The sequence below is a fragment of the Pithys albifrons genome, chromosome 3 (genome assembly GCF_047495875.1).
Source record: "Pithys albifrons albifrons isolate INPA30051 chromosome 3, PitAlb_v1, whole genome shotgun sequence".
NCBI classification, from domain to species: domain Eukaryota; kingdom Metazoa; phylum Chordata; class Aves; order Passeriformes; family Thamnophilidae; genus Pithys; species Pithys albifrons.
In genome coordinates, this window is record NC_092460.1 from 32,817,499 (window position 1) to 32,833,149 (window position 15,651).

The 15,651-nt window shown below is 41.9% G+C and overlaps 1 protein-coding gene across 2 annotated transcripts in view; it reads right to left on the bottom strand.

Moving 5' to 3' along the window:
- The window catches only part of MICAL3 (microtubule associated monooxygenase, calponin and LIM domain containing 3), a 167,793-nt gene that overhangs the window by 37,119 nt on the left and 115,023 nt on the right, over positions 1-15,651 (bottom strand). Inside the window, exons 26-30 of one of the 2 annotated variants that reach the window (XM_071551273.1) lie at positions 12,628-12,823; positions 8,334-8,572; positions 7,134-7,223; positions 3,964-4,101; positions 1,796-1,858 (exon numbers count right to left, since the gene is read on the bottom strand). In XM_071551273.1, coding sequence (XP_071407374.1) covers positions 1,796-1,858; positions 3,964-4,101; positions 7,134-7,223; positions 8,334-8,572; positions 12,628-12,823 — 726 coding nt within the window. The remainder of the gene's footprint in view (positions 1-1,795; positions 1,859-3,963; positions 4,102-7,133; positions 7,224-8,333; positions 8,573-12,627; positions 12,824-15,651) is intronic. The other variant, XM_071551272.1, reaches the window with a different exon arrangement.

The following is a 15,651-nucleotide window of genomic DNA, read 5'->3' on the forward strand; positions in this document are numbered from 1 at the left end:
CACACGGTTTCTCCTGGGTCAGGGTGTAGGTCCTGGTTCTCTTTGTTTGCTAGTGGAACCATTTATATGACAGCAATTCTAATTAAGACAATATTGAAAACAAACTAACCCTAAAATTGAGGTCTTGCAGTGTCTTCTCTGTCTCTAATAGAGGGTTTTGTTTATTTCAAAACGCAGCCTTTGGTGGGTGGTTTGTTGTCTTCCTTCAACATGAGATTTTCCTTTTTTCCATGTTCTTTAGCATTATTAATACAGAGAAGCATACAAGCTAGTTTATTTTCTGTCAGCTACTGCAAAAAGGCATTTCCACTCACATGTGATGACGTACTGGCCTATTCCCTTATGTCAGAGGCTTATCAAATCCAGACCCACACTGACGTCAAGCATAGGAAGAAACTGAATCGTATGGCAAAGGATGGACTTCCCACAGGGGCATTTACAAATCCACTGAGCAAAACTAAAACATGTTCCAGTCTGATTGTTGCTTAGGTAATGCAGTAGCTTATGTTATTTTGGAAATGATAATGTCATGGGATGGTTTTATGGTAGCAGCAAATGTGAGTTATCTTAATCAAAACTTGCAAAAAACAAAACTGATGTTAACAGTATCTGAATCCACTACACATATGTAGGTCTTCAGATCCAGAAACCATGAACTGACATGACACACATAGATTGTGTAGGAGAGAGAGGAGAAAAACGGGTTTTAAACAGGTTGGTACACAAAACTCAATGGAAGATTACAGATGCATCAATAAATAGCAACTTGGTGCAAGGGTGGATCCCATTTTGAGGGACATGGAGAGTTTGCAGGTGGCTGGTTATATTATACAGATACTGTGCATATACATATATGCAGTTAGGATAAGGAGCAAGAGGTCAAAAGCTGTCACACGGTAACTCAGAAGCTACACACTACAGCAGCCAGGAACTGGGATCAGCATCGGTTCGTATTAGCTGGCAGTTGTGAGCAGACTGCTTTGTGTGCAGACACCTTGTGAACACTGCTGGCTTGCCAAAGCAGCAGCAGAAGCAAAGTTTTGAAGGCAAGCTAGCTGTTCTGATGTGCCTAAGCAACTCAGCTGTGTGTCAACTACCCAGCACAAACTACACCACTGATTTAGATGCCTTCACAGCTTTACACCAATTCACCCCCTTAGTGCCATCCCAGAATCTTCGTGGTCATCTCTTTAGTAATAGAGCTTAGAGAACCACATGAAAAAAGCAGGTGAGCTCTACCATCCTTCAACATTCCTGAGGCCTTCCTAAATAATGTGAAACCCCAGGCCAAAGGAGACACAACAGACATCACTATTCCTGAAGATCCCAGCTTCCACCTTATTTTGTCTTGTTTTCTTCACCAGATAATGACAGTTTGCAGTTGCTACAGAGAACTGCCATTGTTTTAAGCACTCTCTGCCACTGATCTTTCAGCTGCAAGAAAGCCCCATGTTCTTTTATTCTCGGGGCTTGGAGAAGAGTAACTGGTCCCGTCTTCAGCTTACAAAGCAAACCAAAGCACTCAGCTGGAATCCTCCTCCTACATCACTGCACCCAAAATACCCCTCCTCTGGCCTGCCCTGAGCAGGGTCCCGTTGGTGTGGGGCTCATGCCAGCAGGGTCTGTCTGAGCGAGCCGTGCATGCAACGCCCTCCTCCCGCCCTCCTCTCCACTCATGCAGTAGCGACAGGGCCGTAAGTTCCAGGGTTAAGGTACCAGCTCAGCTGCTGAAGGCATGGAGAAGAGACGGGCAGGGTTATTGTGCATTGGAATACATAGAACATCACCAAACTACCTCCAGGGACCGTCTCCAGCCACGCCTGTACCGCCTCATGGCGTACGGAGGGAAGGTCGGACGCTGAATTTAAAAAACAATAAATTGTAAGAAATCAAAATTAGACCATCAGTCAGTGTCTAAAACAGAAGAGTGACAAAGGGAAACTTTTCAGTAGCAAATACAGGAATAAAACCTATGAATATTTAAATAATTGATTCCAGGCTTAAGAATTAAATCAAGATAAACACACAAATGTCAAGGGCCTAATCTTCCTTTAGGATCCATAAAGTTAGAGGAAATATGGATGGCACAGTGAGAAAAACACTGCATCTGACCAGCAAGTTGCTGCTGCTGTGCTCCACTTGAAACTCTGCAGAGGAGGGAAACTAAGAATAGAAAGGTCTAAGCAAGGAGAGGGGTGGTCGTGCCACAAACCCCAGGACCTGCACTGCCCAGGTGCCCACACCAGCAGAGGAAGAACAGCTCCCAAAGCAGAATGAGAGGGACTGCTGTGAACTGTCATGTTATCCCAAGCCTTCACATCAAACCTTATCACTGCTGCTGCTACTGATGGGCTCTACAAACACCTCATCTGACAGAAAAGAGCTCAGCCAGGTGCAATTTGCCTGCTGAACTCAGGCTGAAACTTACATCATGTCCACAAATACATATTGGTAAAAGCCCTTTCAAAACCCAAACTGCTGGTACACCTGTACACACATGTCCTACATGACAGAGTAAGTGAAGCAGCTAATCAATTAATCAGGATCGTCCCAGTTTTAGGGGAAGGAAACGAAAAACTGTCTCCCTTCCCAAAGGAAGTTGGAAAGACCACAAAATCAATTTTGGAAAGATCACCTGTCACTGGCAACTGTATCAGTGCCATACAGAAAAGTAGGACTTATAAAATACAAATAAAATTTGGAAACCAGAGTCACACTGACTCCCAAGCGGAAGCACAAGTAACCCTAACTGATGTAAGCTTAAGAAACTGTTTAAACATTTTTACCTTATTATTTTTTTAAACATTAAGCAACTCCTCTAGCAATCCTGAATGTTACAGACAGTTGGACACTGTGGTGGGGATGTGGGAACAATTACCCATCTCTTATTTGTAGCGTGCAGATTTCACACCAGAAAATCCCAGTGCATTCTACAACCTGCAATTGTAAGTGTAGCCAAACTGACCTGGAACTGTGTATCAAGCTAGACCAGGACTGAAAAAACCCAGCACTAAACATCCAGAACTGTGAGGAAAAGATAACTATCTGGAAGAGAGGAATATCAAGTAACACGAGGTAAAGCCTTGGCTTTTTAACGCTATTTCACATTTGCTGTAAAAGACACCCATTCCCACAGCATCCTTGCTCCCTCTGCAGTTCTGTCACGGTGCTTGCAGGCTGAGAGAAGCCACGGCTCATTAACTGCGTGCTGAACTTCCATTAAACCCACAGGTAAAGCATCTATGACATACTTACCTTAAGACACACTGTAAAATATTCTAGAACAAGGTCAGCAGAGACTGCTGGAAAATGCTCACATGAGATCTACACTTTTCCTTTAAGTAACTGGCAACTCGCAAAGGTCACACCTGGTATTAAAAAAACAGATATACTGCCAAATCTTAAACACAGGGAATCAAAATCCCCATTGATCAGATTTGCAGGCCCTTTGACTCCCATCACTCCCTGTTAATACCAGATGCAGTTACACAGTTTGAAAACCAGCAGCAGAGAAATATGCTCACTACAGAAGCTGACCCTGTTCAATCTTTGCTGGAGTAGCTACACAATGTAGCACTTCAGCTTTTCCTAAAGAGGTGTGTCCTCACTGCAACAACACAACTTTTAATTATCATCCCTGAGGTCAGTTATGGAGGGCAGATTGCCAGCACTACCAAATCACGTGTGTGTGGTGACGGAAAATGCTATGGAGTCGAAGCAGGCAGACAAATGGGTTAGAAGTCACACCACAGAGATGAGAAAGCAGCAATTTTAAACAGACACTGGCCTGAAAAGCAAAATGTTGAAGAACCAAGTGTAATTTCAGTGTAATTTGAAAGTAGTTCCATTCAATCACTGCTGCCCCTGCTGAAGTCACTGCTCTTGAAGGGCGCAGAACCAACAGAGTTAAACAGCTCCAACTGTGATCCAAGGTTTGTTGGTGCAGGGCTTGGGGGAGATTACCTCTGGAGGTGGAGGACCTGGAGGCTGAGACCATTTTTTCCTCCTCCTCTTTCTCACGGATGTGTGTCCAGTGCACATCTGCCAGGATCTCCAGAGGATCAACCGGATTTACAAGCTGCTGCAGCCTAAGGTTTCCAGCTAGCAGGAGGAGGGCATGGAATACCAGGTTGCAGGAAGGGTGTATGAAGGACAGGGAGGAAAAGATGGGGCAACAGTGAAAAGGAAAGGTAACACATCATAGGAAAGGAAATAAGAAAAGAAAATATTATTGGCTAAGATCAGTTTGCAAGACAGACAGAAAAAGCTCAGCATTGTGTGTGCACGCATACACCAATACAGCGCTCCTCATACTTCCCATCCAAGCTGAGTAATGCCATTCCAAAGGCAGAGGGATGCTATAAAAAACATCATTGTACATTATCTCTATTGCAAGAAGCTTTGCTGAAATGAAAGACATTCTCTGGGTGTCCAACAGTATGTAGTATGTAAATACCAATTTAGCAGAAATTTTCTGCTCCTCCAGCCTATTCATTATGATTATTGCCAAAGATGTCTTGCTGTTAAAGGCAAGGGACAATCTGCATTGTAGTTTGGTGCACCAAGACAAAAGGGTTTTCATTCCCTGTTAGTGGGTTAAGTACTTCTTTGTGAATTAAATGACATGATGGATCTCAGAGTTTCACATGTGTGTGTGTACACATGCCCACACACTTAGGGTAGCATTTAAAACACTACTTTCTTTACTCCTGTTCCTTTGTACCGAGTTGTTCAAAGAGGAAATTCTTTTCTGAACAATAAGAGCATTTTGATTGTGTCTTAACAGCCACCTCCACCTCCCCAGAAGGGAATTCCTGTCACACAAATTATTTTATTTAAGTGAAATTGCATTACTCCTCAGTTATCTGCCTACACAAAGCTCAACTATTCGTGGAATGTCAAAGAGTATAACGGGCACCTAAAGCAATTGATGAGCATCTTGTTTAACTGCTGCACAATGCCCTCCTTGGGAGCACCTACTCTGAGGTATTAAATTCACAAACCCTGTCTCCATTGCTGTCTGCTCTGGGACTGTAACTCCAGTTTTATTTATCCATAATAAAATCACTGATTCTACAGGACAGGTGTTCACCTGTTCACTGTCTGCATGAGTGGTATTCAAAAGCAAATGTCTCAACTTGAAAGGAAAATGCCCATCTACTTTATAAAGTAGGAAGTAAATTTTCACATTTTCACAACAGCTGGATTACCAATGAGTAGGGCAAAACACTGTTTCAGCAAACCCCAAAGCAGTTAGATTTTCACATGGGGCACTAGTGTTTGAAGGAAACAAGACCCATTAGCAGCATTTAGAGCTTGCACTGATTTTCATGAAGTTCCTCTCTCCTGGACATGTTTTTCCCAGACACGACGACGTGTTTGGGACTTGCATTTTAGGAATGACTATGTGTGAGATTTGGCATTAAAACTGCAGGAGAAACAGGCAGAAGGACCTGTAGGAATCATCAGATGGTTATTAAGGGAAAAGGATTCAGAGGCACAAACTCAAATGCAGAGCGGGATCCACAATTTAGCCAAGTATTTAGCAGTTTTATGTCTCTGTCACCTCGTCAGAGAGTTTTTGTATCAATTAGCACAACCACATGGGCTACCAGAGCCACTGGACATCCTGAAGGGACAGGAGCCTGGGCTGTTCTCACTCTGTCCCAAAGCACTCGCATGCAGGCCCCCAGGATGAGTAGAGTTAGCATTTGCATTGCCACACAAAATTCTGTGTTAAAGGGTTTAGGTTTGCCAGCAGTGGCTGAGAAGTATATAGTCCCTCAGCAAGGCTTGGAAAGAGCAGGTCCCACGTGATCTGCGTGTTTTAAAATGGATTTATCTGGGATTTAGACCACTGTAACAATATACACCTTCAGTGACTCCACAAGCCCCTGGACAGAGGCCTGAGCCTGTCCTGGTTAGAACACAGGTCTCTCTCACCTTTTCCAGTAAATAAAGAGCAGCAGAGCCAGCCATGAAGGACTGCTGCTTGGCTAAGAGGCAAACCTAACACTTCCTTAAGGTCTAAGTGCTTGAGAATTTAAAAAACCACCTGGCACAGCCTCCCCTCAGGACTGCCTGCTGAGCTTAGCAGGAAGCTGAACAGTAATTGCACTTGGATTTGGAACAGTAACATTTCCACCTACCAGCACTTTATAAGCAATGGGCAATCTCAGTGTTTTCATTTTAATGGATTGAGGAGCCACCTGCAAATCAACTCCTTAAGAGCCAGGTCAAAAGCACAGTAACAAGTGCAACAGGGGGAACTTCTTCAGATATGCCCTTCAGCCATCTTACTAATACTTCTCATTCTTACCATCAGAAATGTTAAATGGGGAAAAAATTATAACACTTCTTCCTTTTTTTTCTTAAAAAAAAGTCAGAAGCCAAGCTACAGTTATTACAACCATGAGCTGCAAAATATGCAGTTTGACAACTGCATATGTCCTTTTTATATGCAGAAAGACACTTGGTCTTTCCTCTTACGTACCCTGCCTGTGATGAATCACAGTGAGGGAATAAGGTATTAACAAGCTATTAGACCAAGAGCTACAAAGAAACAACCATTAAAAATAAACTGCAAGAGAAGACAACCAGCTAGATTTGAATATCAGGTTAATTGCATGACCATTATATAATTGTTCAAAAAATCTTGAGGGATTGCTGTAGGTTGATTACTTCTTCGCTCAGACTTTCCCCACAGACAAACACTCAACAAAGTACAACAAAAAAAGCAAGTTTGCTGACACAGGCAGTCTAAATGCAGAACTTCTGATGTGTCCCATGTGTCTGACACATTGCACAGGTGCAAGCAGTCTGTGTGTATGGAACAAATTTGAAACTCCTAAACATCTGGGGGTCACTGTTCATGCAAATTACAGTAGCAAATTGTCTAAGCTTTTTAGATATCCTGAGGTACTTGGCAGTGTTGTTGTTTTACTAAAACCAGTGGCAAAGACGGACCTGATTTAAGGCACTTGGACCAGGAGATGAAGACAACAACAGCTCCCAAATCAGATTAAAGGGAGCTGGTAATTAAATAAACCACAGAAACTTCTCATGTGGGACCTGCTCTTTAAAATATTCCCCGCTCCTTAGGGGAAATGGAAGTGTAGATGGTGTACGGGTACCTTTACATGTACCCGAGTCCTCTTCATGTGAGAGCCGTTGAAGCCAGAGGCCTTGCTGCAGCTCCCGCTCCCAAGGGTTATACTCCCCCTCTACAGCAGAGGGAACCACACAGCCACAAACAGCACCAGACACGCCAGCACACACACAAGCGATGGAGAGAGGGAAAGAGAGAGAGAGAGAGGACAGAATCAGAAAGAGAGACTGTCTGGAAATCCAGCAACAACCCGCTCTCCCGCTGTATTCCAAGTGTCTGACAGGAAAATTGCTTGAATGGAACAACATCCGTCCAAGAACACCATGGTCCAGCAGACTAGACACACAACATGCATGTTACCAGACTTAAAAAGAAGTCTTGGTTTCCACAGACTTCAGTCATGGACATACAGCTCCTGCGTTGAAAAAGTAGCCAAGCAGCCTGCTGAGCTCATCAACAAAGCTGCCTCTAAGGCTCCAAACCTGGACCTCTGCTTGCATTAGGCAGCCAAAGACCTTTACAAAAAAGCTCTTTGGAGTCTACTAGTCTCCACAAAATGGAAATGTGAGTATAAAGACAAAGACAAGATCAGTGAGAAATCTGGCATGGTGGTGAAACACTGGAAACATGTCTATTCTTAGCACAAACTTTGCACTTTGATAACTGAGACAAACACAGGGGAAGAAGTCTTGCCCTAAGATTTTCCACTGAAATCTCTCAGAGCTAAAATGGGAACCACCTGAACTCTCTGATTTCTCAAGGTTCTCTTTGAACTAAGGAGAGCCACAAGCAGCTTCTCATGGAATGCCCTGACGACAGTGACAGGGCACTACCCCTTAGGGAGGCACTGAAACCACAATGCTTCCAGTCCTAGCTGCCAAAGAACAAAGGGCACATTCAAACCCAAATCCAAACAAAAATAAAACCCAACAATAAACCAACAGAGCATCACAAAGTTGTGAATTGCACATGTTGGCAGGGTGTATGGGAAGCATATTGTGTTGGTACGAGTGCTCTAACTGCCTTCCGGGCAAAGTCCTACTGCATCCAGAATGATCCACCTATAACTGTCCTTGACAGTAACTCCCTCAAAAATCACAGCAATAAAGATGTGAAAAAAGAGGAAGAAAAGTTTTCCAAGGCAAATCTTTCTCATTCTGCATAGCCAATACTCAAACCAGTTTTCCCTGCTGTCTAGCAGAAAGAAAGGACAAACCAATCTAACCTTCGCTTGACTCCTCATCTTCTTCCTCTTCATATTCCTCCTCATCATAATCATCTTTGTCCTCAATCTCATGGTTCTCCTCAGCCTCGATCTCTTCTTCACTCTTTCCCTTCAGGAGGGCATGGATACGCACAGCCTCTTTCCATGGCACACCACCCAGGTCTGAAGGGGGTTGCTGAGGCAGCAGTAGTTCATCTTCTTCCTCCTCATCTTCCTCCTCCATCTCAGACTCTGAACTACTGTAAGGTATTAGAAAAAAAGACAGAGATTACATAGTTAATAGTAAATAACAATACTAAAAATTATGCAGTTAATGTTTCTTCAATTAGTCTTAAATCACTTTAGTTGTTTCAACACACACCATCCCAAAGCATAATATTAATTTTCTGCTTTCAACATTTGATGAGTGACAGTGACAGCATCACATGTGGGCTGCAGTATGGCCCTTGTTCTGCTTCTTTTAAACAAGGTCAAGCAGCAGAAAAGTGCCTATAAAGCCCAGTTCAAATATTTGTGCAGCATTTATTGTTACAGTTCATAACAGTTGAATACAGCAAAAAGAAACTACTTTCTTCATATCACATTGCGTTGGATAAACCAGTGCAAGAATTCTTAGCAGTACCAGAAGGTAAAAGGTCACATCTTCTGATATGGCAGCTATTGCTAGCAAAGATAGCTAAGATTATTTTGGCACTTGATGTTGTGAACCAGAGAAGGCTTTGGGAGTAGAAAGAACACAGAGCACAACTATCAGGCCAAAAGGATATAGCATGAGAATCAAGGAGAGCTGCAGAAAAAAAATTACAAAATTATACACTTTTCTACATCACAGACAGAAATATGTATCCAATTAAAGTACACAGTGTACATAGTAGCAAGAAACTGTAGGAAGTAGTGCAAAGATAATTACAATAACAAGCTTATTATTGTCACGGCAAAGTCTAAACCATGCAAAGCAGTAAATCATTAGTGCCTTTTAGGAGCCATCTCTGTTTAATTCTAACAGTTCCTCAGCATAAGCTGCAGGGGCAAGAAATGTAACCACTTATAGAATGACATTTAATCCAGCTCACTCTGACATGCTGGACTGCCTTGAGGAACTGGGGAGAAGGATGGTTGCACCATTACTGGAGAATGAATGAGATCTACAGCACGCTCAGAGACCCCACATACAGGGTGAAAAGGTGCTTTTCCCCTTTGTTTTCCTTAACTTATCATTGTCAAAACAGAACTGCATTTATTAGAGCAAGAGTTGGATGCTTTCCCTCCAGATGTTAAAAGGCCCAGTTCATGTGACTAAAGGAGAAAATTGTTTGTGAAAGTTAAAGTTTGGGTGAATAAATTGAGAACAGTATTTCTGCTGCTTCCTTATGCCCACTATCACTGGTCAACAGCCTTTGGCAGAAGCCATTCCATATAGACAATGAAAGGGAAAACCAACAAGTTGAAAATAATAAAGTTCATACTTCATGTAAAGTCTATATATGTAGTCTGTAAAATATAACTTGTACAGTTGTAATACCATGTTTACATAATTTTGTTCATCTACTTGTCTGAGAGACTATTTTTGATAGCAAACCTAAGAATGAGAACCCTTTGTTCATGCTCTGATTGTCACACACTTCTGTCCATAGGCTCTTAAATTCTCCTCGCTGTTCTGCATACACACAACATTATTTTGCTCAAGTTACAACCCCCTTTTCACAGCATAAACTGAATACTGATTTTTAACATGCTGCATGTGGAACACTGAATACAAACATGCTGCATATTCCAGGAGACCAATGCATATTCCAAAGGCTTTATGCAGGTATTGCCACAGAGATAAAAAGTGATGTTCCCACCCTTTGGTATGGAAATAAACCTGACAGGTGCTGCATTCTGGGGTCTTCATGTGCTGTCAGTCAGGTTTGCTGCTGCTCAGGTTGTTGCCATGGCTGCTGAACGGACGAGCTGCTGCTCTCCAACCAGCCGGCTTATCGTGAGGAATATTGATGGCACACATTCCCTACCACATAGCTCACCTTACCTTCTTTGGCTTTTGTTTATAACTTGGATTTTGTTTGACCTTTGAATACTGAGAAATGAGAAGCTGAAAGACAGCAGTGAGATGGCCTGGTACAGTGGGCATTCCTTTCGGCATGGCAACTCTGTGCCATGGGAATGAATTCAACAGCTGAACGCTTTTTTTCTCCTGTATAACAGAATTCAAGGACCAAGGTAAGTTGCTTTATGAAATTTGTGTAAGCAGTTGCGTATCTCATTAGAAAGGTGTACATACACAGATTTAGTGCTGAGGAGACAAACTGAAAACCTAAACTGTTAAAATTACCTCTTCCCTTGCCATATTCACCCACACAGCACAAGCTGTTCTATGACATCACTTTGAAAGGGCACAGAGTATGATACCAAAACAGCAGACAACATACTGGGAGTTACTGCAAGTTAAAGGCAATGAATAAGACATATAAAGGGCTTCCCACATCTCATACCTGTGTGCTCGGGGTTTAGTTGCTTAATTGATCTTTTTTCTTGTTAAACCTTAAACAAGATCAACTCTCTCTTGAAAAATTATGCTCTGAATAATGTTTCCTGTAAACTTTCTCTCATGCTTCCATGTGTGTGTGATGGGAAGATGTGCAACCAGAATGTGAGGTCTCTGCCTGACTTAGATCCAACACCTCAGTGAACCCTGAAGCCCAGCCCATCGCTCTGTAAGACACAGAGGGTACAAAGAGTTACCCATCTCCTCTGCCTGCTCCTAACCCCGCAGTGCTGCACCAAGACAGTGAAGATGATCAAATCACAGCTTTGGTTGACTTGTTACAGGAGTCAAAACTTTTTTCTTTTTGTTGCTGAAAAAGACTTTTCTCCTTTTTTTGCCTTCTTTCTGTGAAATATCATGGTGTGGATATGGCTGAACAGAGGACATCCCCAGTAGCTACATCACCCGAAAAATTCTCTCTCTGGTGTTTGGCCCACACAGCCTGTGTGGGTGCTCTGAGTAAGCCACTTGCTATACTTAGATTTGAAACAGAAATTCTTCCAGGTCAAATTGACTAAATGTAACACCCTACAAGACAAAATCCAACTTGCTAACCTAATAGTGCACTGCCTTAAATCTCCATAATCTCATGAAACATCACTTGAAGATGACCAACAACTTCATGACAAATACCAAAACACTTTTTTTTTTAACTAAGTCTTCTCTTTTGTAAGTCTTCTGCCATTTACTGAGCAGGCCTATTGTGTCCTGATTTACTGAAATCACCACAAAGAATAATAGTGAATAGCTCCATACTAGTAAATTTTGTTTTAGAGCTAGAAACACAAAGGACTAAAAATCCCTGCTATCATTAATGCTTATATTGTCATAGTTGATATATAGACCTGGGCAGGGAACTAAAGGAAGGACCAATGAAGAAAATATAGTTTGTATCTCCCACAAATAGTCAAAGATTGTTTAATTTCTCATACAGCTCTACATCTGTAGGTAATGCATACACAGGATATGTTAATAGGATTTAAGTCTTAGGAAACCAGTAACAGCATTTTCTGAGTTTATTTCAAGACTACTGGACAGACTCAGAGCTGAAAACATAAGGGTTGCTATTGCTATAAGGACAAATAGATTATTTAAAACCCTGTTAAGAGACCAAAACTCTGCAAAGGTGTGTGACTGACTATAAAGTTCACAAGCATCTCTTTGAGGATTTTCTCTGAATGATTCTTGCAACAACTGCAGCTCTACCTGCATATAAGAGGATCCTAGTGTGGTTACAAAGCATTTTGCAGATAAACAGAAATTCGTGAAGGTACAACATATTTTTCCACAGCCATATCTACTGCTTCCAATTAATATCTCTCAGGCATTGCACCAGCATTCCGTCAGGATTACAGATGTGTCAAGTCTGAATCTTGCAATCAAAAGTGGTTTTGAATTGTAATGTAAAACATTCAGAAGAAAAATCAGCTTTGGAACACCCTGCTATTTGAATTTGTGCTCTGTTTGCTCAAAAGATTCATTTATCTGACAATTAAAATAATAAAATTTTAAAAATCCCTTCCAATTTCAGACTTAATTTTGTGGCATTATGGTCCTGTAGGTGTCTCCTAAGAATGGTCATAAGCTATTTAGAACTGAAAGTACAAGATAAAATACCTGTGTACACATGCAGAACCTTCTTTGGAAAGGGCAATCTGGCAAACAGCATGTTAAGGAAAGCTAAAGGAAAAGGAAGCAGAAACCTGTTGGGACAGGCATATAAAAAGCTCGTGGGCAACGTGTGCTCACCTGCTAGGCACATCCTCTTCTGTGCCTTTGTCCAACACGCTGCTCAGGTTGTGCTCTGCCAGTGTCTCCTCGGGAACCTCCTCCAGCTCCTCCTCCCGCTGCAGGGACAGGCGATAGTTCTCCAGCTCGATGCGCTCTGGGGTCCCGCGCAGCCGCTTGGCCAGGCTTGGCTCCTCCAGCCCGTTCATGCTGGCACCTGAGAGCAAGCCAGGAAACAAACAATAAATGCAACAGTCAGAACAGGAGTTTTTTAAGAAAATTGAGCAACTGGGAGGAAAAGGGCACGAGGCAGAGGGAGGTAAATAAAGCGAGAGAATACCTTATGTCATTATTCTGTTCGTCACTACTGGCACAACCTGCTGGGAAGCCAGACTGCTAAAGGGAATCTTAGTGCTTTAGGCTAATAGAGGCTAAAAAAAATGTTAATGTCCTAGTTGAGAGAGGAAACAGGGCCATTTAGCTGCAGAAACTAGAGATGTAATGGAGCCTGTGTAGTAAGTACTGGCGAAGGCCTGGGCAGAGACTGGATCTGAGACACAGCATTAATGTGATGGACAATCCTGTTGTGTGTTACAATTGTTACCAGTCAAGCGAACTCTACAGAGTTAGGGAGCCAGACAATATTGTTACTACTTAAAGATGAGGGAAGGAATGAAAAAGGCCCACTTGGAGCAAGTTTTAAAACTTTTTACAGACTTGAATTAATTTGCTTTTTAATCAGAATTTGTGATGAAGTGAATCACAGGGGAAAATCTTAGTGAGATGTTTGAAAACAAAAATCCCATAAAGGCCAGAAAATTACAAAGGTATGTGAGCCAGGCAGTTGGAGAAAAGAATACGGGAGCTTCATTCACTGTGGCACTCAATGACATATATTCTAACCTGCATTTACCCATCAATTTTTAAAATTCTGATATTTTAGCTTGAATAACATGTCACTATTTACCCTTACCCAGCTTCTATTTACAGATCCCAATATTTCCATGCTTTTGTTTTCCTTGGCTAAACAAGCTAAGCCATCCTCTCACGAGATAAGCTCTTCAGTGTGCTGATCATCCCCCAGGTCCCTGCACCTGTCCCAGTATGAATTAACCTTTCCAGAACCTGTGTGATTAAAACTGAATGCAGCTTTCCAGATGAGGCCTTATCAGCATAACACACAACCTGCCAGAAATCTCTCAGCTGGTACATGCTGAGAACACACTTGCCTATTTATATGCCACATAATACTGGTGGCTTTTACTTACTGACTGATGTGCAGATCTTTCTCCTTCTTTGCTTTCAACTGATAAGAACTTCATTGGTAGCCAAAATTCTCACCACTTTCTTAGTGCATGACCTGATACTTTCTGCTATTACATTTCTGTTTAATATTACAGATGACAACATTTTGCAGCCCTTAGTGAATGATGTGCCCATCCTCCTCTGCACTGGTGAGGATTTGAAATGTTGCCTGAATTTCAGCACTGAATTTCATTAGCACATTTTTCCTTTTTCTTTTTCAGCAAGAAACATTAGTGACGTTACTGCAAACAGCAGTCCCCAGATCACCTTTTGTGAAACTCCACAGTCTGTAGGTGACACCCAACTCCATTATTTTCTTTTTCAAGAAAACCTCTAATCTCTCATTTAAGACATCTTAGCTATTTGACACTTCATGTACTCCTCCCATATTTTAGCCAGTTTAAATAATTATTTCCATGTGCCAGCATTCAGGTGCTTTACTGAGGCCCAGACTTTTCACATGCACTACGTTTCCCTCACAGAATTAATCAGTTCTGTTGTCAATAAAAGCAGCCAAGCCATGGCACAGCCTTTGCTGAACCCGTGTCACATTTTATACCACTTACCTGCACAAAACAAAGGGCTTCACTTGCAGAACTAGCAGTCTTCAGTTACTGCTTCAAAGAAGGTATTTTATCTACTGTTTAACTTATATATATTTATTCAAATCACCTTTTAACCCTTTTTGCTTTTTTTTTTGTTCTCTTTTTAGTTTTTTATTTGCAGGTCATATTTTGTCACCCAGTGGTCACAGAGTATTACCCTGAATTAGGCACCAAGGTACATCACAACAGCTTGATTTAACCACAAACTGTTACCACAAAGCTCACAATTTCATTTGACACTTCTTCCACTCTTCTGAGACAAAGACTAGTAGATCAAATTTTATTTTCATTCATTACAGTGTAGTAGTATTTAAATTTTTATTTCCTGCATCATTGGATTAGTCTTCATTTCCCAACCCTGCTATACACTGACTCCTTTGCTCCTGTGTCCAATGCCAACTGAGACTGGAGGCCAGCTGACGGACTATACATAAAATTCCATTTTATGCCAGCTCTCCCTTCACTGGGGGCTCACTTCTGGTTTCCCTTTCCTTGCTTTTACTTATATGCTTAAGGAATAGAGCTCTTTGCTTTCCTTTCCTTTGCAAAGTCTAACCCAGCATGAGCTTTGGCCACATTTACTTCCTCACACATGTTAACCTCCAGACAGTTTTTTGTTTCCTTTCTTCATTCTCTATAGTTTCACACTTTACTCCTAACAGTCTTTTTTTTCAGGGCAATTATTCTCTCAGTACCATCTTAGTGCTTCACACAAAATTACACAGGCCTTGCTATAATTAGTGGCATCTATTTCCAATTCCTCTCATGAAAGATAAAGCCTCATAAAAACAATCATCAGGAGTGTTTTTCTCTGTTCCTTAGCATGATTCAACCCTTCTGTGATGTGGGCAAGTGGCTGCTGTGCCTTCAGCTGGAATGACATGGCTTCTTTACAGTATGGACCAGAGAAGCTTGCCCTGGTGGCACGTGGGGACACTGCCTTGCATTTCCAGGGATACTGAGTGCTCTGCTGTTTCCTGCTGCTAAGCCTTATGTTGTGTTAGTGTTTGCAGAGTTTACTGGAACTGGACTGGCTTTTCAATTGGGATTCATGTTTCATTTAATTCTCTCTCTCGATGGTGATCCCACCTCGGCCAAATCTATTTTTGCAATCTGTGCTACATTCCTCAGCCCT